General features: G+C 38.3%; 1 protein-coding gene across 1 annotated transcript in view; it reads right to left on the bottom strand.

Moving 5' to 3' along the window:
* LOC143138210 (inactive carboxypeptidase-like protein X2) overlaps positions 1-24333 on the bottom strand; it is a 289505-nt gene that overhangs the window by 617 nt on the left and 264555 nt on the right. The window contains exon 12 of the mRNA XM_076298713.1: positions 85-184. Coding sequence (XP_076154828.1) covers positions 85-184 — 100 coding nt within the window. The remainder of the gene's footprint in view (positions 1-84; positions 185-24333) is intronic.

The raw sequence follows: 24333 nt of genomic DNA, 5'->3' as shown, positions 1-24333 counted from the left end.
TGCCAATGTGAATGATATGTGCTATTTTTGGAACATTTTTTTTGTGGATCAGTGCATATGTTTTGTTGTTGTCAGATTTCTTACCTGTACGAATGTCATGGTTTATGCCTTCCACAGAAATGATTGCATTGGTAACGCCCCTTCCCTTTACATCTTTCACCACTCCCTTAATTCCACGATGTACCTGTGTATAACAGAGATAGGGCACACATGAAAACATGGCCAGATCCTGTTCCGTACAACTTGTGGCATAGCATAGATTGATGTAATACAAATGTGGCTGAATATCAACATATTCCGGTTTTATTCGGAATAATACCAATATTCAGATTGCACATGAGTCAATAAATATAGGCTAGTTGTCACACACGTTTTTTTTTTATTGTTGTAGGCTAATATTGAATGATTTCACAAATAAAGCTGTGAAAAAATTGTACACACAGTGCGTACAGGATTACGCCTGCCAGCGCCACTGGCGATCATTAGTAAACATAAAATGAACACAACAACAACACGAGGGTTAAGCCATTTTCAGTGAAAATGTTGCATCTGCTGACAGTGAAGTAGCTGATGGCAGTGGTGGAGGATTGAGAAGAGACTTGAAAATTGAAAAAAGTTTTCTACTGTCAGTTGCGCTCTCAATCTTGCTCTGATAGAATGTCTTTTTTGCAAGTGTAACAGTGAATGAAAAAGATGATAGCAAAGACTGGTAGTTACTAAGATAATTTCCATTTCTGGATTTACGTCATTTTCTCTCAGTAGCTCTAAGTATTGCTATTATTAATAGAGTAATAGTAACAATATATCTAGCCGAGTGATAAAATAGTTCCATAAAGGTGATGGAATTACAAAAAATACTATCTTGTTTCTTATATCAATTAACATTTGTCAAAATGTTTTTAATAGGAAAAAAAAAACTCTAACTTAGCCAAAAGTGTAGGCCCAAAAATTCACCATTTTGGGGATATTATTGAATTTATATTGAGTTTTTTGAGAAAATGTCTAAATGCCATGTTTTAATCTGTTTAAGTTAAGATACCCAATTTATTTGAACTGTATTTAACCTGTAAGAGGTTTATGTTTGAGGGAAATTTGATGATTTCTGATATTTGACAAATATCTGACAAAATTATAATTTTTTTAATGATTTAAAATTGTTAAAAAAATACTTAGGGTTTTAAAAATCATCAGTTAACCTCTGTAAATATGTATTTTCAAAATGGCGGCCATACTGGATTTTTGGACAAAATTCAACATGCCCCAAGTTTTAATCTGTTCCAATAGGGGTTCTGACCAGGAATCCATGGAGAAAACTTTGACCAAAAAATAGGCCTAATCTTTCCAGCATATGACCTGTTTATGCACAGGTCAGATCATCATGCTTCCTTTTTTCTATTGCAATCCATTGCTTTGCTACTATGAATGTCTTATGCTGGTTAATATTTAGTTCAATGATGGATATCAACACCAGTGATCAGGGGCCATATTTACAAAGCCTTTTATCTTACCACTAGGAGTACTCATAAATCGCACTAAAATATTTTAGCTAAGAGTTTTCTCTTAAAAGTTATTCACAAAGCCTTTCAGACCTACTCTTAGTAAGGAAAAATTACAACTCCTAAACTAAGAGTGAGTCTTCGTTGATATGGATGGTGTCATTACTCATGCACGAGCTTGACTGAAGTGACCACCTTGAATGATTCCAAACACCTCCCTTACGATGATGAGTGACAGGTGACAGGTCTGAGAATGCGTGCGCTACACAAGTAGTGCGAAGGACGGAAGATGATGAATAACTGAATAAAAAGGCCTAGCCTAAATTAATCAAGAGTAAGGCAAAACAAATAGCCTAGTAGCCTAATGAAACATACGGATTGATGCAGTATCTTTGTAACATTATTAAATTAATCTGCAGTGTTGGGAATGTTACTTTAAAAAAGTAATTAGTTATAGTTACTCACTACTTGTTCCAAAAAGTAACTGAGTTAGTAACTGAATTACTCTATGATAAGAGTAACTCGTTACCAGGGAAAGTAACTATTTGCGTTACTGTTACAAAAAAAAAGTTGCTATATGTCAAAGAATTTGGATTTTTTGAGCAGTTTTGAGCAGCCAGTTGAAATGAGTAGAACAGACAGGTGTTTGTAGGCTACATAACTTTCAATATTTATTAGATAGATAGATAGATACTTTATTGATCCCCAAGGGAAAATTCAAGATATTGCACATCGACAGACCTACGGTTGACTTCAGCCTGTGTCATAGGTTTTTGTTGTGAGGCAGAAAGATCTAACTTTTGCTGCTTGGAGGACTTTGCTCCGAGTCCTTCTTTGCTATTGGATGGCGAGCTATCATCTGTGGTGGAGGTATAATTTTTTTTGGCCACTAGCTTGAGATGCGTGTGTGAGATGCTTCATTAAATTAGAGTTGATTACAACGGATGTCAACAAAGTCTTCGCTCCTGGACATAATGTACACATTACATGCACGTTCTTGCCTTGATGAATTTGAAGTAGTGCTTATATCTCCACCTTGAAAATGCCAACTTTTCGGATTGCTCCTGACCTCTGCTGTTTCGTCGAATCTCTATTTTAGCTGTTGTGTGTGTGTGTGGGGCACGTGTGCTGGCAAGTGTGTAAAAACACTGGCTCTGATTGGCTTGAACATGACAATCATAATCACTTACGTCGTTATTAACCCACCTACTCACTAGCTGTGAGCCAGGGTGCGTTCGGATTACACAGTTTATTCAATCAATGCATAGTAACGCCTGCATTTAACGTCCAGTAACATTAATGGCGTTGTAATGACGGGAAAAGTAATTAGTTAGATTACCCCGTTAGTGGAAAAATAACATTGTTACCTAACGCCGTTCTTTTAAACGGCGTTATTCCAAACACTGTTAATCTGTCACCATAGCCTATGTCTATGAAACATTACATTTAATTTACATGTTGACAATGATTAGCCTAGTTAGAGGGGATGCATCTCCTCTATTGAAATCCAGAGACTTCTTCTTATTACAGTGCATGAAAATGCACTGTACTGTTCTTCCTAGGTTTCTTATTACAGTGCATGAAAATGCACTGTACTGTTCTTCCTAGGCTTCTTCTTCTTCTAACGCAGTTAATGCAGCTTCAACCCTTTAACGTAGAAACTTCAAACTATGTTACGTAGGTCTTACTTAGGACATCTGGGCTTTGTATTTTTCATCTTTGTAACTTTTATACTTTTTAAACTATTAACTCATTGAATGCCAAGCTGTTTTCGGGAGCTTTGTCCTAGAGTGCCAGCAATCTAGACCATTGTTGATGATTTTTGTACAGCCACAGCATATTCTGTGTTATAGCTATGAACACGTAGAATAGCTCGATTAAAATGTGAGACTTTAAGCTCTCGGTGGGTGCAAACCGTGTATTTCTACACGCCTCTGTTCCTGAGAAATCCCAAGCTAAACAGTGGCTAGTTTTCATCAAAATCGCTGTTTTTTTTCTAGAAATGGAGATATAACGTCTTTCATGAAATATGAAGTGTTGCCTGTTACTTACTTGTGTAAACATTCCGGGAGTGATCAGTGAGACCTGGCGAGACTGCCACCTAGTGATACACCCTCGAAAATGGCCTGGTTTTGACCTGACGTGCATGTGTCACTGATTCGACCCAAAGCGGCAACCGAGTTATGATAAAATGTCCAGATAAAATGTCCAGATTGTGCGTTTTCATGAGTTTCACGATCGTCATATATTTCATTTCCATTAATCACAGAGTTCCCAAAATCACATATAAGGTGTATTAGAGTGTCTAGTTTCGTAATTAAAAAAAAGAGCTAAAAACGTAATATTACGTTTTTGGCACTCAACGCATGGGAAGGAAAAACGTAATATTACGTTTTTGGCACTCAATGAGTTAATAAAAAACTATTCAAAATTTCCCCATAGACTTAACATTGGGCTGATGACATCACAATGGGCTAATTAACTTGATTTGCACCTGTATCAACTTCCAGCTGCTCAACTAAGCCCCATCAAAGACCCAGTTAAACTGATTGATTGATTGATTAAATTATTAATTAAAAACTATTAGGCCTTTATGACATCACAGCAATTAGATTCTTGTGCCAGGTGGCACGGCCACCTGCATCAACTGTCAGTTTCTCAGGCTTTAAGCATACAGTCTCCTTCTCTTAAGACTAGCCTAAATATCCTGTTCAACTGTTTCAACTGTTCAGTCATTCCAACTATATTAAACCTCATCTACATAGCAAATAATTTTACCATTTAAACTATCCACCCATATTAAACCTCATCTACCTAGCAAATAATTTAACCATTTAAACTATCCACCTATTTAACTGTTCAGTCATTCCAACAATATTAAACCTCATACCTAGCAAATAATTTAACCATTTAAACTATCCACCTATTTAACTGTTCAGTCATTCCAACTATATTAAACCTCATCTACATAGCAACCAATATAGTTTGTTTTTACTCTGTATGATATTTTACATCATATTTTTGCATTTTCATGCCCTGTATTTCCTTCAGGAAATGCTTTTCTAGTTATTATTATTACAGTGCATGAAAATGCACTGTACTGTTCTTCCTAGGCAACTTCTTATTATTATTCCGCTTACCACTTTTTCCATACGCAATTTCTCTTGAACAGTTTAACTTAGAAACTTCGTTCAAACTTTGTAACGTAGGTCTTCAAATGGACCAGGTTGCTATGTCTTTTCAACTTTGAAACTTTTATACTTTTTAAACTATTAAAGAAAAACTTTTTAAAAATCCCCATAGACTTAATATTGCCGATTGTGACATCATAATACGGCCAACTTGTATCAACTTCCAGCTGCTCAACTAAGCCCCATCAAAGAGCCAGTTAAACTGATTGATTGATTGATTAAACTATTAATTAGAAACTATTAGGCCTTTATGACATCACAGCAATTAGAATCTTGTGCCAGGTGGCCAGGCCACCTGCATCAACTGTCAGTTTCTCAGGCTTTAAGCATACAGTCTCCTTCTCTTAAGACTAGCCATAATACGGCCATTAAGCAATTAGAATCCTGTGCCAGATGTTCAGGCCACCTGCAGCCTCAGGCTTCAACCCTTTCGTGCCCGTGCCGAACATTCCATTTTTGGTGCTGGATGACCTCCTTACACAAAAAACCTTATTACTTGAGTATAATACATATAATGGGATATACATACCATTGTAATCAGAAGGATCAGTTCTATCAAATTATGTAAAATACATATGGTAATGTTGATACAGTAATGAACAGTCTTTGAAAATCCTCTCCAAATTTATACCGAAATTTGTTAAAATTTAATTTAATTCACATAAAAATTAATTTTCATCATATTTCTATACGAGATAGAGAAAAATATAGAGTGTATGACATGTTCAGCAAGTTGTGGGCTATTTAACAAAAAAGACTGAATTGGAATATCATTAACCTTTCAAAAGTTATGATAAATTTAGTGATCAGTGTAAAAAAATGCAGGAAACGGGATTTAGAATGTTGACAGAATTCACATTCTCTTTCTCACCAAAAACATAAAAGTATGCATAAAAACTAATAATGAAGTCAGACACAATGGTTTAGATTTATTTGGTCCATAAGAATAAACCATTTATTTGTATATAAGCAAATGCTACAGTCAATAATAATGATATATAAAAGAAAAACATGTACCTTACCAGTAATATAGGAAGTAGTAAAGTAGACAAAGTAGTAGTTGGAGCAGCTGAAGGCGAGGCTGAAATTTTGACGGAAATGCCTGCCAGCTGTTGTGATAGATTTTCTCCAAAGTCTTTCTGGCTGTAGCTACCAAACCTAGGTTCAACACCAGATTCTGCATTGCCAAACTTGAAATTAGGGCTGCACGATATTAGGAAAACATGCGGTATGTGATAACATTATTGAGTACTGCGATAACGATATAACTTGCGATATTTAAATATTTAATGTTTTTCTCCACCTCATGTTTTTCTCCAACCTCATACGCTGCGCATCCCACGTTATTAGGCTACCGGCATGCCAAATGGAGCGGAAAGTGAAAGTAAGGGGCACATCGCACAGTCCAACAAAGTAGGCTAAACAACTTTTACAAATAACGAATCCTGGTTACCTCTCTGCTGCTGTCTGGGGCTTTTGCTAAATGCAAATCATGAAATACAAGCCTTACAGTGAAAGACTCGCGATAACGATAGATTTTAGATATATCGTGCAGCCCTACTTGAAATAATAAGAAACTACTGACAACGGCAATGTCAATGGAGAAAAAGTGTACACAATATGTATTTCTCATTTGGTCAACGCTCCCTGATCCCTTCAGAGACTTGGTTCCCCAGTAGCAATGGATATTAGGGAGGGAAGTAAAGTCCCATGTCAATGATCAATCCCAGAAAACTGTGAAACTCTTCTGGGGTCTCTTCGTCCCATGCCTCTGTACTGTGTGTTTGCATACGACGGCCTACTAAGCACAACCTCCCACCCGTTCCGGTTGGTAAAACCACATATGCCTGGGACAACAACATACAAAAAACAACATAACAAGTCTATTTTACAGTGTTTTAGTGGCAGTCTACACCACCCTACGCACGCCACCTAAATCTATACCTTCTTCCTCCATCCTCACATGGTCTTCAACATTGTGAGCGCAAGCTTATCAGCAGTCAGCTACCTCTTCAGGCCTGCAAGGAGGTCTGTGTAGGTCTTGTCATCCTCCATCTGAAACAACAGTAAAATCATACAAATGTAATACCTTTATTAATTTAAAAAATAAAATCACAAAACTACAGATGCGTGCGTGTGTGCACATACATACACAAGAAGAGGTAGCCTAAACTATTGAAGCATTCTGAGTAACTCAAAAATATTTAGAAGTATGAAAAGTCATTTTATTACACATGGGTTTAGCTACCCTAAATCTGATTGCCTGGCTGGCATTAAGATAAAGACAGATTACATTTCACCTAGTAACTAACTGCTGAAATGCAATAATGACATTTCTGACATAATATGTGATTTCACATCATGCTTTCTATAACTACATATTATTGAGAAGAGAAGAATATCAAGTCATGCCATCTTAGAAAATGTTGACAAGCACGTCTGATGTTTGTCATTTAGAAGTTAGCAAGGTAAAACAGTTCACTACAAACTGCCTAACGTTAGCGAGGTAACAACCCGAGGAGAGGCAATAAGTTAATTAGCACTACATTTCTGACAGAATCCGTGATTTCACATCTTGTTTTCTACAACTACATATTGAGAGGAGTAAAAATATCGCTCAACTTATTTCATGTAAGAGAACGCAACTTAGAAACGCGGCGCCCATTGATTTATTCAGCTTTGGTATGCTATACTGACTTGCCAATATAATGCTTACCTAACAAGCAAATTGGTACTAAAAACAAACTTACTTACAGGTTATATACTAACAGGTTTTTAAATAAAATTGTCAAATGAAAATAACTGATATCAAAAGCAAACGAGAATACTGCAAGCAGTTCAGAATAATGCAGCTAGCTAAAGTTACATGACGATGCACTTAGCCCCCGCTATGCCATAATGTTGACGCTGATAAGAAAGCATATTACTGTCAAATAACATGATTTTATGACTACAAATTAAGATTAACCATAACTAGAAACTATATAAAAACATATATTACCTCAGTTTATCCAGCTGTGTGGTTTCCAGTCGAGGTAAACTCCAACGAAGTGCAGGTGACATCTGGCGGTCCATGTCAAAATGTACGACTGAAGTGAAAAGTTTTTTTCACGAGTCATCTTCAAGTATCCAAAACATTTCGCGCCATAAACCCCTTAACCAATCATATCAAATTGAAGCTTATGTTGTCAGCATTACGGGGAAGATTTCAGAAATAAAATCAGTCATTGGACAGCTGAGATATTAGATGATTGGTCATCGTTAAAATTTTAACGAAATTAGAACGGTCGGGCTTGTAAGGGTTAAGCATACAATCTGGGTCAATTAAGACAACACATCCTATTCAACTGTTTCCTCTGCCCAAAACTGTTTCAAAATAAAAGTCCCCAGTACAATAATTCACTGTTAAACAATTTAACCCTTTAAACTACTGAACTTTTTACATTCAACTTTTAAACGGTCTACTTTTAAACTATCATTAAACTATCTATCTATTAAACTAGCTGTCTATCAACAGCTTTTAAACTATCTACATTAAACTTAAATGTTAAGTCTATGGGGATTTTTAAAAAGTTTTTCTTTAATAGTTTAAAAAGTATAAAAGTTTCAAAGTTGAAAAGACATAGCAACCTGGTCCATTTGAAGACCTACGTTACAAAGTTTGAACGAAGTTTCTAAGTTAAACTGTTCAAGAGAAATTGCGTACGGAAAAAGTGGTAAGCGGAATAATAACTAGAAATGCAATTCCAAGGAATTACCAGTGCATAAAAATGCAAAAGCTGTGATGTATATATATGTATATATATGTATATCATGTATAGTTAAAATAGATAATAGAAGTTAGCATTTTACCAAAACTGCTAATAAACATTAGCTAAGTTAGCTAAGTAACATGGTTAGCGTAGTTAACATTATTAGCATAGTTAGCATTTTTTAAAATAAAACTGCTAGAAAACATTAGTTAAGTTAGCTAAGTAGCATGATCGACTCCTACGGACTTTCCCCTAAAGATGCCAGCTGCAGCAGCAACATTTCCGGAAAGGTACTGGCTTGATGAAATTCATTCTGGACTCTCTATCCGACCACATAAAGACCTCAGGATACTTCGGTTTGGCTTTAGGGACCCTCTAATCACTACCACGTAAGTGTAATGTTGTTTGGAACTGTAAAAGAGGTATAAAAATAGCGTTTTGTAGCGGCGAAATGACATGCCCTGGTCACGTCCAGGCTAACAAGTTTTGACTAAAAACGGTAAAATCAAACTTTCTCAAAACACATCCGAATGACATGATTTTGATGTCAACTCAACGTATGTACTCCCAATCATCCGTAAATTGCCAGGTGTTCAGGCCACCTGCAGCCTCAGGCTTTAAGCATACAATCTGGGTCAATTAAGACTACACATCCTATTTAACTGTTTCCTCTGCCCAAAACTGTTTCACAATAAAAGTCCCCACTACAATAATTCACTGTTAAACAATTTAACCCTTTAAACTTTTTAACTGTTCACCCATTTTAACTGTCACTTGTCATCAACTATGACTCCTACCCTCTGTAGCTAGTTAATATTGTTAGCATGTTAGCATAGTTAACATTTGTAGCATTTTAGCAAAACTACTAGAAAACATTAGCTAAGTAGCATGGTTAGCATAGTTAGCATATTAACATTGTTAGCATGGTTAACATTTTTAGCAAAACTGCTAGAAAACATTAGCTAAGTTAGCTAAGTAGCATGCTTAACATAATTAGCATGTTAGCATTTTTAGCAAAACTACTAGAAAACATTAGAGCCATTCCAACTTTTAGTTATCATCAAATATCTACCTATACACAGCTATTAATCTATTTGAATATCAACAACTTTTGAACTATTTACCTTCAACTTTTAAACAGTCTACTCTTAAACTATCATTAAACTATCTATCTATTAAACTAGCTGTCTATCAACAACTTTTAAACTATACATTCAACTTTTAAATGGTATACTTTTAAACTACCATTAAACCATCTATCTATTAAACTAGCTGTCTATCAACAACTTTTAAACTATCTACATTCAACTTTTAAACGGTCTACTTTTAAACTATAAACTTTTATTAAGCTATGCAACCACCATGTCTATCCTAGCATCACCGTAGTAACCATCTCTGTATTATCTATTTTAACTATACATGATATTTTACATCTCAACTTTTGCATTTTCATGCACTGGTAATTCCTTGGAATTGCATTTCTAGTTATTATAATTATTTTTACCTTTTTGTGCGCGCTATTCAGCCCAAACTGCTTAGCGTACAAATTTGGTTCAAACACCGTTCCGTAGATCTTCCAAGGCTTTACCGTCCTATCCTATTTCATTTTTGAGAAGTTTATACTTTTTGAGATATTTGTAATTAAAAGTGTATTTTTCCCCCATAGACTTGAATGGGGGCTATGATGTCATAATAGAGCCAGCTGCGCTCGTTAAGTAGTTCTCAGAGCAGTTCCCAGGCTAATCAGAACACTGGCACAGGTGTCACCTGTGAGGAATTCAACTGTCTCAGCCTCTAAGCATACAATCTAGCTCTACCTGAACTACACATCCTGTTAAAGTGTTTCCTGTGTGTCAAAATAAAAGTCCCAGCCATATCTCATGCATTCAGCATTATATCTCCAGAACGGCTTGACGTACATACTTCAAATATGGTACGAGTGTTTTCATGGACTCAAAGATGAAGTGAGTTGATGTTGGAGGTTGAAGGTCAAATGTCAAGGTCAAAAACACCTTGAGTGTGATATCTTAAGAATGCCATGTCACACAAGATTCAAATTTCGTTACTCCAAAAGCACCTTTGCAGGTATCACAATTACCCTACCAACCAGCTAGCAGCAAGCTCAACAGCCCCACCAACACCCTAACCAGCAGATTGCATCCCGTCGTGTAATTCCTTGGAATTGCATTTCTAGTTTTGGTTGTTGTTGGTGGCGTTATTGCATCAGTTAGTTATGCCTACAATGCAAAATTCTTTCCTCACGATTGGAAGCTCCTGTAGCCGCATAGGATTTCAAAACATTGCGACGTGAAATGCCACAAAAAGCGGTTTGTGAATAGGTCTTATTGAGTTAGAAGTCCTCTCGACTTCTTTTAAGTTGTCCCAGACTTAGGTGCTACTTTTAGGTCTAAAATGCTTTGTGAATTACTTTTAGTGAAAAAGAATTAGAAGTCCTAAAGTTAGGAGTGACACACCCATTATTTTTAGGAGTTGCTCCTAAATTCGCCAGTTAGGAGCTACTTTTAGCCTTAGCTCATCAGGAAGCTCCTCAGGATGCTCTATCAGTCTGTTGTGGCCAGCGCCCTCTTCTATGCAGTGGTATGCTGGGGAGGAAGCACAAAGAAGAAGGATGCTGGGCGACTTGACAGGCTGGTAAGGAAGGCTGGCTCTGTAGTGGGAGCTGAACTGGAGTGCATCACTTCAATATCTGACAAAAGGACCCTAAACAAACTGATCAACTTGGACAATGAATGTCATCCGCTCTACAGCACTATCAAAATCCAAAAGAGCTTGATCAGCTGGAGACTTCGTTCACTGCCATGCACAACTGAAAGGCTGAGGAAGTCATTTGTCCTATTGAACTGTTCAATGCCTCACTAAAGGGAAGAGGAGAGATAGACTTCTCTGCTTAGTCTGTCTGCCTCTCCACCCTCCCCATGTTTGAGTACTGACTGCCCACTACTGCTTTACTACTGTTTTACTACTGTTTTACTAATGTACACAGCCTAATGTTTTCACTACTGTTTTACTGCTACACTGTTTTTCATGCTATATTAGCACACATGATCAATGGCTGTGGTCAGGCTTCTGCTACAATACTGAATGAATGAATGCCTATAACCCTATTACCTCAACCTGTTCTTGCACTGAAATAGTTTTTTATTTTACCTTGTCTACATTATACTTTACTCTCCTATTTGTCCATATTATTTATGCTGGTCTCTAGACCTTACTCTTGCACTGTTGGACTAATGTTGGGCTACTTTTTGCACCTTCACCATGACACTCACTCTCTTGAGTGTATTAAGTATTTAGTTTTGTTAGTGCATTCCATCCACTATAAAAACTATCTTGAAATCTCCTGGCTTCTTCTTCTTCTTATTATTATTATTATAACCTTTTTTTTCTTTTTACCTTTTCAAGAATGAATGCGACTCTAACTGCTTAACGTACAAACATGTTGAAATAACCGTTTTGTAGGTCTGGAGTTGGACAAGAGAGTTACTTTTTCAGATTTTCCCCCATAGACTTGTATGGCTGTGATGTCATAATGGCCTAAAGCCAGCTGCGCTCGTTAAGCTCCCAGAGTAGTTCCCGGGCTAATTAGAACACTGGCACAGGTGTCACCTGTGAATTAGGGCTGCACGATATTAGGAAAACATGCGGTATGCGATAACATTATTGAGTACTGCGATAACAATATAACTTGCGATATTTAAATATTTTATGTTTTTCTCCACCTCATGCTTTTCTCCAACCTCATACGCTGCGCATCCCACGTTATTAGGCTACCGGCATGCCAAGTGCAGCGGAAAGTGAAAGTAAGGGGCACATCGCACTGTCCAACGAAGTAGGCTAAACAACTTTTACAAATAACGACTCCTGATTACCTCTGCTGCTGTCAGGGGCTTTTGCTAAATGCAAATCATGAAATACAAGCCTTACAGTGAAAGACAGATATCTTCTGATCCTATAACAATAACGAAAGAAATTGTTTATTTTAACACAGTGGAGAAGGACGCATTTGGCGTTGTGTTTGTAACACGTCATCCTTAATGAAACCAAAATATTTCCATAGAACAGACATGCTTTTCCTTTAAGTCACCAATTCCTCTTCACCTAAGTGTAACCTACCTCGCTCGATCTTCAGCCATCACGACATTAGCTCCCGCCTCAACACCTAAAACACCACACACCTAAACTGTTAGGGGACGGGCTTCTAGGGCAGCATGACAGCATTGGTTTGGTAAAATATGTTGACATTCAGAATGTGAATACACCATAGACTGTATTGAATGCGCACGGCACAGATAATGTATCGAAATTTATCGAAAATTAAGTAATCTTTGCGGTATGTCCATCGCAAATGTTGATATCGCGATAACGATAGATTTTAGATATATCGTGCAGCCCTACTGTGAATTCAACTGTCTCAGCTTCTAATGCATACAATCTGGCGCTCTCTAAAACTACACATCCTGGGGCCGTATTCACGAAAAAAAATCTTAAGATAAATCTTAAGTAGATTCCTAAGAAAAAAAATAAGAAGTCCTTAAGAATGTTCTTAAATGCTATTCACCAATATTTTTTTAAGAACTGTCGTATTTCTTAGGAACTTCTTTGTTTTCTCACTTAAGAACTTAGTTAAGAAAGGCCTGCATCATTCATCAACAGTGTTAACATTACCTATACCTAGTTTAAAATGATGAAACCACGTTTCAATGATACACACACCATTCAGTGCCATTCATAGACTGTTTTGAGCAATATTTATTCCACAATGAGGAGGCTTCAAAGAAGAAATGCCAGGATCTTCTGACAAGTCTGTCGGCTGATATGACTGATCGACTCCAGGATGGATTTTACGCTAAACCTGGAGGCTACGAACTCTTCTGCCAGCACATGGAGACTATTGTGCCATTTGAATCTGACTAGCGAGTTATCTGCTACAAACGTAACGTTAGTTTTGTTTACAAGTGGCAACCGTTGCTAAGGGGGAAAAGCCATGCCTTTAACAGCACTCGCGTTAGCTTATGTTTGAAACGGTAGGCTAGGTTTCTATGAAACGGTAGGCTAGGTTTCTATTATCTAGATCTAGGTATTTCTAGGTTGAAATGTGAGTTTTTACTAGAAAATACGGTCATTTCCATGGACGTTGTGTTTAAGAAATGAAACATGTTCTAAACGCTGACGTCGATGTGCGTCACATGCTGCCAAGAACCCTTTGGTTACGCCAGTTTTCAGTATACAGAGGGCTTACCGAAAACAATAGCAGTAAGCTAAAATTAGCAATAAATGGTAACCTTATATATTGTAAGTACACGTAATAAAGGCTGATATTTCAAACGAGCTGTCTAAAACGGTTAAATGTGTTTATATGAATGACTTTAAGAGGCTCAACTTCACACTAACATTTTTAAGACAGGTGCAGTTACAAGGAAAATTGAGAAGAAATGTAAGAACTTTGTTTTCAAGAATCTCATTTGTTCTTAAGTGTTTTTCTTAGGAAACATCTTAAGAAGAAAGTTAAGAAAAATCATAAGAATGTTATTCATGAATATCAAATCTTCTTAAATTTGTTCATAAGACAAAAGATAAGAAGAAAGCACGACTTAAGAAGTATTTTTGTCTTAAGAAAGCTTTGTGAATACGGCCCCTGTTTAAGTGTTTCCCATCAAAATAAAAGTCACAGCCATATCTCATGCGTTGCGCATTATATCTCCAGAACGGTTTGACGCATATGCTTCAAATTTGGTACAAGTGTTTGTATGGACTCAGAGATGAAGTGAGTTGATGTTGGAGGTCAAAGGTCAAAGGTCAAGTCAATGAACACTCTGAGTGCAATGTCTCAAGAATTCCTTGACATACGTGCCTGAAATTTGGTATGAGTATTTGGATGGAGTCAAAGATGAAGTGAATTGATGTTGGATGTCAAAGGTCAAATGTCAAGGTCAAAAACACCTTGGGCTCTATCTTCCGTCCCGGCGCAATTGACTTTGTATACTCGCGCGTTTGTCTTTCCTATTTTGCAGTCAGCGCATATTACAATTTTCCCTCCACAGGTACATGCCTGTAAATTAGGGAATTCGATTGCGCCCACGGGGGCGGTTCAGCGAAAAGACGGGGCGTGTTCCGGCGCAAACGTTCACTGTTGATATTTTGCAGTTTCAGAAAACAATTCCGCCACAGACCAGGAACTCCCTGGTCTAAAGTCTGTGGCGAAAATGCAGATGCTATTTTAAGGGCGCATGCATGACCACAGGCCTGCATGAATGAATGCGTTGCACACCAATCTACAGACACCCCCGTGCGCAGACGGAAACATTCAAAGCCTTGATGAACTAGCATGCTAACAATGTTAAAATATTAACTATGCTAACCATATGACTTAGCTAACCTAGCTAATCATTTTTATTAGTTATGATAACTATGCTAATTAGCATGTTAATATGCTAATTATGCTAACCATGTGACTTAGCTAACTTCACTAATCATTTTTAACAGTTATGCTAACTATGCTAACTAACATGCTAACATACTAGCATGCTAACTATGTTAACCATGTTACTTAGCTAACTTCGCTAATCATTTTTAGTAGTTATGCTAACTATGCTAACTATGTGACTTAGCTAACTTAGCTAATCATTTTTAGCAGTTTTGCTAAAAATGCTAACTAGCATGTAGAGATGTCCGATAATATCGGCCCACCGATATTATCGGCCCGATATTAGCATAAAAATGTAATATCTGTTAATATCGTTATCGGATTTTTTTTGCCTTAAAACCGATAAAATAATGCTTGCGTTGCACCCAAATAGTGCCTATGCGCTCCTGAAGCGTTTACCGGCGCACAGATGATGACCTCATCAAGCTGCGTCTTGAAGCATACAAACAAGCGTGGATGGCTGCAGTAACAAACTTGCTCGCTCTGTTTCAACATTATGTCTGTGGTTTGGAATTGGCCATGGCCGTCGTAGCTCCTTGAGTTGGCCGTGACGCCCCTTTGAAAATCAGAGGTTTACAGGCCACGGTGGCCTTGGTGCCCCCTTCTTTAAATATTCTGCTTTGCATCCTACTAATAGCGATATATATACCTATGGCCAAATTACGCAGTGGAGAAAGTGACAGCGCAAGAAAGTGCGTCCAAATTAACCCATTCTTCTCAGTTGAACTACTCGCGAAGTAGCCTACTCATCACAAGTATCACATGAAAGAGCTTTTTCTCAGCTTTTAAACGATGTTAGCCGCTAATTGCTGTGGTGAACGGTTCGCGAGAAAAGTAAATAATATCATTCAATCATCAAGGTTTTGCGTCCATCTCCCTACCCATTCATCTCGGTGGAATACTTCAGAACCCTTCGTTTAACATATGACAAACCATATATCAGAATAAACAGCAGACCTTACCGAACAGAAAGGTGTAAATCAGTCCCCTGTACAGTTAGCCGTTCCAGACTAATCCCATTTTGAATTTGCAGTAAATTTCAACATACATGGATGTCTCCAAATTTGGGATTTAAGTTTTACACTGTGTTTAAATTGTTCCACATTATTTCATAACGGGCCAAAAACAAAACAAATATTACAAATGTCGCCTAGATATCGGTAAATCAGAGGACAGCTGACTAAGAGTTTGTGAAAGTAGCCTTAATGATCACAAAATGCTAAGCATGCATCTAGGCTATTTGAGTTTCTTAAAGCTGAGCTGTGCTTAAATTGTTCAATACATGATTTCATAACAGGCCAAATATAAAATAAATGTTAAATATAGCCTAGATATCTGAAAATATTAGATGATCAGATGATTTACAGTTATGTGTAATATGTCATGTTTTATGTTTTTGTATACAGTGATGCAGGTCTACTGCAGTGAATACAACTTTGATCATTTTTATAGCCTATAACTGTATAGTTAACTTTGGCCTTGGTGCCCTGACATGTGGCCTTTGTGCCCCCCACCAAATATGCCCAACTGAAGGCCAAGTGGCCTTGCCCCTAAAATGGTGAAATCCCAAGCCTGATTGTGGGTATGGCTCGTTATGTACTTCTCCTCAAGCCTGAAGTATTTTTTGTAGCTCAAACAAATGTTTTCAAAATTGTGCAGTGTAGTTGCTTGCCACATTGTAATTGACTCATATTTGGGCATTCATTCAATTAAGGTGATTGAGTTTTAGTTAAAGAAACAGTTCATGAAGCATCCTACAAATGCAGGCTCATTTAACACAGAAAAAGGGTAGCCTGTCATACACTATGCCTGTTATTTTAGTTGGCTTTACATTCTGCTATGTTGCACATAGTTGTTCAGGTACAATGTTTTATCATTTGTGAAGAAGTCAAATTTGCCCTATTTGTTGTGGGCATTGTCAAGATTATCTCAGGGAGAGGGTAATCCAAACTGTTGTTTGAGACAATTAAAAAATAAAAAATAAACATGGCACTTTTTCCCTAAATTAAGTTGAAGTATTTTTCTTATTTTGCACAGACAATGTTAACATTTGGAAAGCCTTGTTGCATTCAAGAATGCATCCAGTGGGGCATCACAATAACATTAAGCATGTTGTGTTAATTCCACAACAGGAGATATGTGATGTTACCTAAATTAGTTTTGAGGAAAAATAACCCACATATCGACATCGGTATCGGCTGATATCGGAATCGAAATTTGAGAGTTGGACAATATCGGCATATCGGATATCGGCAAAAAAGCCAATATCGGACATCCCTAGTTACAATTTCTGTACAATTTCAGTAGATGCTGCATCCATTCATTGTTATTCTCTCTCCTGCTCAAATAAATGTTGTGCGTGAGTTGATGATAACGTGTTTACAAACTCTGCTTTACAGAAAATATTGTAAATAGTCTACTGTCACGCAGTTAATGGGATACTGTGCAGAGTTGAAAGTTAGGTCAACTTAAACGAAGCCCTTGCTTGGCCGCCTGTGCTGCGCAACGCACACTTAGCTCCTCTCATCTATACAATGTAGTTCCCATTTCTGTAAACCATACATAATTTCAAAGAAAAATATTACCACTCAAGGGAAATCAGTGTGGTGTCCATGTGAAAAAATAGGCATAAATCTAGCGTACACATTTTCACGAATCACTGATGTGTTGATGACATAAATTAGGAAATGTTAGAGGACTTAAAGAGACGTGATGTTGAACTGCATGCCGATGCCATTTAACCCAAATGCCCCAGCGGCAGCACGGGAGAGAAGAGATTAACTGACAGAAGATATGCATTGTCTATAGAGAGGTAATGATAGATTACATTGTACATTGCAAATATATCATGCATCATACCATGCATTCATAATCTCGTGATTCAGTGAGAATGATCCCAAAACATCGGAAAGTATGTCTTTGTGACCATTCTGTATTACATTTTGTCAAGATGAAAAATCAATAGCTAACTGTTCCCAACTAAACAGTGATTATAGCGCTGTGAACGCTCCTGGCTGCGCCTGGCAAATACGCCACCATAATAGCAATCAGCTATGGAACAAGTGCCTGTTGTTAAAGGGAATGTGAGATGACGCTCTGATTGGTTTATTGCACGTTACGCCCAAACCACACCCATGATTAATGTAGCTACTTCAGACAACCCCATTTTAGATTTGCGTCAGGCGCAACAGTCGAATATATCCCGCCGGTAAAATAGCATCAGCACCCGAGATCCGCCCACAAAGTGAATTGCGTTTTGCGCAAAGACACTTCCGTTTTAGACCATAAAAATAGAGCCCCTTGAGTGTTATATCTCAAGAACGCCTTGCCACACAAGGTCTTTTGGTATGAGGGTTTGTATGAACTCAAAGATTAAGTGATTTAATGTTTTTTTTTTTCAGGAATTTCCCCACCAACTTTAGCAGCTTTCCATCCACTATTGTAATTCCTCTGGCATTACATTCTAGTCTTATCTTTCTTATCTTCTACTGTCTTTATTGTACAGTGAAGTTTATATATATACTTATACTTATGTTTACCATTACCGTTTACCAAACTTTGAATACAAATAGCTCCTTTGATGTGGCTTATTCAGCTTTGAAGCTTGAAGAGTTACTATTAAAGATCCCATGGCAGATATGCCTTAGTGGTCCCCTAATACATTATCTGAAGTCTCTTAACCGAAAATCAACAAAGATATTGCTATTTAACTGTGAACTACAGGGCGTGCTGTTATTTTCAGTAATATTGATAATTAAATGGCCTGTTTTTGTATATATATTCATAAGATTAAATTTAAGATGATGTGGGATTTCATATGACACCAAACATGACATAGGCCTACAGTGGCATTGCTTCGATTTGGCCAGCTTCCCTCACGGTCCGTGCGCGGGATCACACAACTTTAATTTGTATTTTTCCAGTGACGCTGCAACGACGCTGCAACAACCCAAACAACCGACAGATGTCTCTTGTGAGCAGGGTGTCTCGTAAAAAGAAATGGAGCCTGGAAAACCCTACACAGACTTCACTACAGACTTTAGCAGACTGGTTTACAAATAATTTAATAGCCAGAAATATGCCTGCCCTGCTCTAATAAAGAAATATTTGGTTAACTGCGAGTGAATCCCGTTTGCAGCCGTAGAAGAAACGCAGGACAAATGAAACATTGCGGTTTTCTCCGAGTGCAACGATGATAGACAGACATCATTTGGACAAAATATAGAGCATATTAACCTCCGTTGCTCAGCCAAATGCCTTCCTGTTACGTCTGTTATCACGGAGTTACAGGCGATAAACGTTTTTTGATGGTCACAAGTTTACTTCATTAGCGGTTTATTTTGTTTTTCATTTAAAGGTTTGACTTCGTGCTTATTCAGTAGAGCATTTACTGCTCTCCCCAATCCCAGACGTTCACATTGCATGTGTGTTTGTAATGGATGCACTTGCGACGCGCTTGACGGCAATGAGTTGTTAACAGACATGAACCAAGACTGTTCGTTATTTATTGAAGGGGCCACCGGAGGGATTTTGAGTGCTTCAGTCAAAAGTTGCATGACCCTCTCTTGCCTGCTAGAAATTGTTCAATGACCCTCCGACAGAATTGTCAAAAAAGACATGACCCTCCTCTGCCAATTGTCGCACACATTTTTGTTTGCGCAGGAGAGAGAATGACAGCGATTAACAAATTGCACTTGTTCCTGTTTACCAATAAATACTATATATTTTTGCAAACAACAAAAACAGGAAGGATGGAGACAGCAAAGCTAGAGATTGGGCAGGAACAAGGTAAATTGGTAGATATGCTTGTCAAAACGTTAGGAGCTGGATGTGGATGAATGAAGCACAAGTATGCTTTACTAATGTTAAGCATGCACCCTGTTTAACGTTACACGGTATACTAAAAGTAAGCCAAAGGTAAATGTAGCCTTTTTAGGGCTGTGTAAAGTTGACCAAATTACTGTAATATAGGCTGTTAGGCGTGAATAAAATAGGCTACTTTGTTGCTACAACCCTTCCGACGTTAATGGGGACTATGTTGACATTTTCCCATATTTTGGGTGAGAAACCCAGGGCATCTCCCTTATTTTCAATGTTCAATGTTGACAGCTATGGAACGAAAGAGAACGTAATATGGCACCAGAAATCACATTCCCTCTGGAACCTTTGCTAGTGCCTATGTCCCTCAGTCTCTATTGAGTCTCTACGAAAGCCGCAGCGCGAGGCCTTTATCTTGCTACTCTGCAAGAAAGAAGGAAATGAGGGGTAAACGTGGTGTGCAGAGAGGGGTGCCCGAAGTGTGAAGACTGAGACTGAGAGCTACATGGAAAAATATGCACCTAGGCCACTTTGAAATGTTGCTGTTTTCATGATTACAAAATTTGGGTGACCCCCCTCCTACACTAAAAAAAGTTGGTTGACCCTCCCCTCAACAAAGAATAAAAAGACATGACCCTTCCCTATTTTCCTCCGGTGGTCCATTCCATAAATACCGAACGGTCCCCTATCTAAAATAACACATACTTGAAGTACCATTCATGATATGTTGTCAAATATTGAAGTCGTGGGAAGTTTACATAATGCGATGTCTTTGTCACGGGGAAGTGTTTTTCCCCATGCATTATTCTAGGCTACTGTCAGTGACTGCCGCGAGAGAAGCAGGTTCTGTGTTGCGTTCATTTCAGTGACTGACTCGAGAGAAGCGGGGTCTATGTTGTGTTACGTTGCGTTAATTTATTTTCATTGGGCATGCACTGCCGTGCTGTCCACAGCTCTTTAGTTCTGACGAAGCCGAAATTACTCCTTTTGAAACAATGAGTGCAGGCCGCGCGTTTGTATGGTTATATTGCTTGACAGGGGGGGATCCCAAGCAGCTTTCAGCCATAAGGCTACTTTGATAACATTTCCTAATTCACCCGACATTAATATTCAAACTGTGGAAAACTATTTTGGCATAGCCTATAAGCAGTTTATTAAATGTAATGTTAGTTGTAAACAAACAGGCTACTTTGTGAGGCTTGGCCTCACAGATTCGCTTGTGCCTTAGATGGCAAGAACAATCTTTACGATATAGGCCTATTAACTGACTGCCCGATTCACGTTGGCAGGGGGGGGGGGCATCAGACATTTGTGCCCAGTTAATTCGGCCCTGCCCCCAACAAATCCCACCTTCCCACCTCTGTGACAGCTTAAAAGAAGCCGAGAGGACTCCTAACTCACAGACCTATTCACAAACCGGTTTTTGTAGTATTTCGCCATGTTTTGAAATCCTATGCGGCTACAGGAGCTTCCAAATAGTTATTGATTATAAAGGCAACTTTCTGTTGCAATATTCTGTATGTTCTGGACTGCAGGTAACTTGTTAAGCCAGTGGTTCTCAAACTTTTTCTTTCATTCCCCACTTTGATCAAGGGGGCATTGACTGATGATAGTGGAGATAACGTGTTATCCCGAGGCCTTTGCAAGTCAGCATCTCCGACGGTAGTCTACCCTATTATACGTATAAAAATATACGTTTTCGATGTCCCAAACGGAGAGTCATACTTTATTGTTTTTAACGATCTCTATGCTACTCACCAAAATGTAGGCATGGGAACATGATGAAGTATCCAACTGTCGTGTGTTAAATTATTGTGATTACGAGCCAGTTGTTTTCAAACATTATGCGTGACTCGGACATCTAACGAAATGCAACAGGCTCATATCGTCCTCGCATTCGCAAAATGAGGACATACAGACTGCTCAGATAACAGGTGTACCTCCAGTTTTGCACAGTTTTAGTCAAGTTATAGGTCATAGTTGTCTAAGCCTCTATTGCGTAGCCTGTTAAAAACGTTGCTAGATAGTATTAATTCTGAACAGTTATTTCTCTACTGGCTCAATTATCACACAAGACACTATTTTGATTTGCATAGTTACGTTACCCCCAACACTGACAATAACGTAGACAGCAAATTAAGATATTTTTTTGTTTTGTGGAGCGGCACCGGTAGGCTAGATTTTGATTCTCGTTACCACCGTGTAGTCAAGCCTTAAGCCATACCCAAGTAGCCTAAATCGAGGTAATGTTTAATTATGCATGATTTATTTTGTTATTGAATTCGTAGGCTGGGATTCCTCTCGGAAACAATTATGTTTAACGGTAGCCTCCTGCTTTTTCAGAAGGGGCAGCAGGCAGGCTACTGACAGAGTGATGTACAGTGGCAGAGCGACGCACAGTGGCTGAAAGTGATACTAAAGTTTCACGCAGCTTCACGCCGTGTAATGAAAGCAACGCCCACTGTAGTTGTCTTTAAAATTGCATGTTAGATGTATATTGGCTGATATAAAGTGGCACTCTCATGGGATCAGGTGGAGTGGGGCTCGATCCTGCAATCCTTCAATTGCCGAACGGCACCTTTACCACCTGCACCACACTGCCACACAGGCAGTACACAGACACCCAATCTGATTACATCTTTGAATTGAGCAACTGGCCCAAGAAGCTAGGTTTCGAAGCTGCACATGCCATATCAGTGGAGCTATTAATGATCAAAGTTTTAAAAAATTTGGAAAATGTAAGTGGACAAAGTCTTAATCTATTCTAGCATGCTCTCTGACAAGAAATCTGAAGAGAAAACACCCAGCAGATGACTGGTCTAACTGGTTTGCTGCCAGAAAAGATGTTGATTTTAAAGCAATAACTTTGAATTAAACTTACCTGTGCTTTAGGGAAAACAAAAGGAAGGCAAGAGGAGGAAATAGAGATCTGTTAACTTGAATAATGTCAATGGTTTATTTTTTAGCAGTATCACCAATATTGTTTGGTTCTCAGTAAGTGAATGCTAACAATAACAGCTAGTCTAACAGTTATCAGCAGCAGCAGAATCACTATCATGCATGAAATGCAATAGCTTGTTTACAAGTCTACTCAACCCCAGACTCACAGTATCATCTCTGTCGGCCATCAGCAGTAACGGACTGGGATTAAAAAACGGCCCTGGCATTTTCACCAACCAGCGGCCCACACGGGGATGTGCATGCACACGCGTGCATGTGCCCGCAACACACAGATATAACTTCACATGCACGGACATAACACTTTTGTAACCCCATTGGTGATGAACTCTAACTTTAATATGCATAAAGACTGAACCAAGAACATGGGTATCAATGCACAACAAAAAAAATGAATGCAATATGAAATATGAAAAAAGAATAGCCTGGAATACATGGATTTCTATGCAACGTCACGAAAACATCCATGCTCTCCATGAAAAGAACAAAATGATTTTTTGTGCTGAAAACTGCACCAATTCGAAATCACGATGGTTAGAGAATGTTCAATATCCCTAAAGGAATGCATGTCTTCGCCAAACATGACAAAATACGATGTTAATGCAAATGAACGGCAAACTCTGAAATATAGCCTGAAATGAGATGTTATTATCATTGAGACAACAGGGGACCAGGGGTATATTTGTTATAATTGTTATTTTGTAAATGTGTTTGTTTGTCTTGATGTCGCGGGAACGCTGGCGAGCCGCTCCGTCCGGCATCTTTTGTCTTTTTGTTATCTGTAGTGTTTATGTAATCTCGGCTTCATTGAAAATGAGGGCTTCCCTCAATGACCCTCCGAGAATAAATAAAGGTTGAATGAATATAAAAAATTCAGATTGTAGCTTACAGCAGCCGACTATTTAGGTCAAGTTTATAACGTTGTGGCACCAAGCAGCCGCTCCACAAAAGTGTCTTAATTAACGTCATGCAGTTAAAGGAATTATCCGGAGTAAAATGCACTTTAGATCGATTTACGGATGATTGGGGGTACATACGTTGAGTTGACATCAAAATCATGTCATTCAGATGTGTTTTGAGAAAGTTTGATGGTACCGTTTTCAGTCACAACTCGTAGCCTGGAAGTCAGCAGGGCATTTCAATTGCGCAGCTACAAAACGCTATTTTTATACCTCTTCTACAGTTCCAAACAACATAACACTTACGTGGTAGTGAGTAGAGGGTTTGTAAAGCCAAACCGAAGTATCCCGAGGTCTTTATGTGGTCGAATAGAGAGTCCAGAATGAATTTCATCAAGCCAGTACCTTTCCGGAAATGTTGCCATCTTTGCTGTAGGAGTCTTATTGCTGAGTGTGTTGTAACATGCTCTGGAAATTCACAATTTCGTCGCCGTTTAAAAAAAAAAAAAAAAAAACATAGTCCAGTCCATACAACTTCATTTCAATTTCGAAAGAAATACTGGACTATGACTTTCCCCTGAAGGTGGCGGCAAATATGGCAACATTTCCGGAAAGGTACTGGCTTGATGAAATTCATTCTGGACTATCTATTCGACCACATAAAGACCTTGGGACACTTCGGTTTGGCTTTAGGGACCCTCTACTCACTACCACGTAAGTGTTATGTTTGGAACTGTAGAAGAGGTATAAAAATAGCGTTTTGTAGCGGCGCAA

Source organism: Alosa pseudoharengus, unplaced genomic scaffold (assembly GCF_046254945.1).
Source record: "Alosa pseudoharengus isolate Yale_2024_CS ecotype anadromous, Long Island Sound unplaced genomic scaffold, YU_APseudo_1.1 YU_APseudo_1.1_scf_21, whole genome shotgun sequence".
Classification (NCBI taxonomy): domain Eukaryota; kingdom Metazoa; phylum Chordata; class Actinopteri; order Clupeiformes; family Clupeidae; genus Alosa; species Alosa pseudoharengus.
Note: the sequence above shows the minus strand (reverse complement) of the source record. Positions and strands in the feature narration are given on the sequence as shown.